The sequence below is a fragment of the Atta colombica genome, unplaced genomic scaffold (assembly GCF_001594045.1).
Source record: "Atta colombica isolate Treedump-2 unplaced genomic scaffold, Acol1.0 scaffold89, whole genome shotgun sequence".
In the NCBI taxonomy this organism is placed as follows: domain Eukaryota; kingdom Metazoa; phylum Arthropoda; class Insecta; order Hymenoptera; family Formicidae; genus Atta; species Atta colombica.
The window spans coordinates 81460-82006 of NW_017259582.1; the positions used below are offsets into that span (position 1 = coordinate 81460).

General features: G+C 38.8%; 1 protein-coding gene across 1 annotated transcript in view; it reads left to right on the top strand.

The window, feature by feature from the left end:
• The window catches only part of LOC108693234 (pancreatic lipase-related protein 2-like), a 15116-nt gene that overhangs the window by 9855 nt on the left and 4714 nt on the right, over positions 1 to 547 (top strand). The window contains exon 4 of the mRNA XM_018202068.1: positions 234 to 473. Within this exon, the coding sequence (XP_018057557.1) occupies positions 234 to 473 (240 nt within the window). The remainder of the gene's footprint in view (positions 1 to 233; positions 474 to 547) is intronic.

The window sequence follows — 547 nt, forward strand, 5'->3', positions numbered from 1 at the left end:
TCACACATAAGCGAAAGAAAAAAATACGATAAATTTCTGTAAAAATCCTAAAAGAATTAATAATTTTTTGTCAGCTAACGCCCAATTTCAATGCAGAATTCGTTCTCTTTACTACAAATTTATTCCACGACGCATCATATTTGCGTGATCCCTGCCAAACTCGTGCGCCGATTTCGGTTGACGAAATAGCTGTTTACGCTAACACTTGTTACCTTACAATTTCTCTCCTCAAGGTCTTGATCCGGCGGAACCGCACTTTAGCAATACACATACAATGGTCCGGCTTGATCCAACGGACGCAAACTTCGTGACAGCCATTCATACCGATTGTGATCTCTTTATTAGCGGTGGCCTAGGCATTAGCCAACCCGTTGGTCACATTGATTTCTATCCGAATAGCGGTCGCAATCAGCCTGGCTGTAATGAGGGTGTGTTGAATTCCATTACTTTGGAACGCGGCAGTTTCATTCGTGGTAAGTTTCTGATTCATTTAATCACAATCGAAATACACTTTTATTATATATTAAAATAATATTATTATATATTA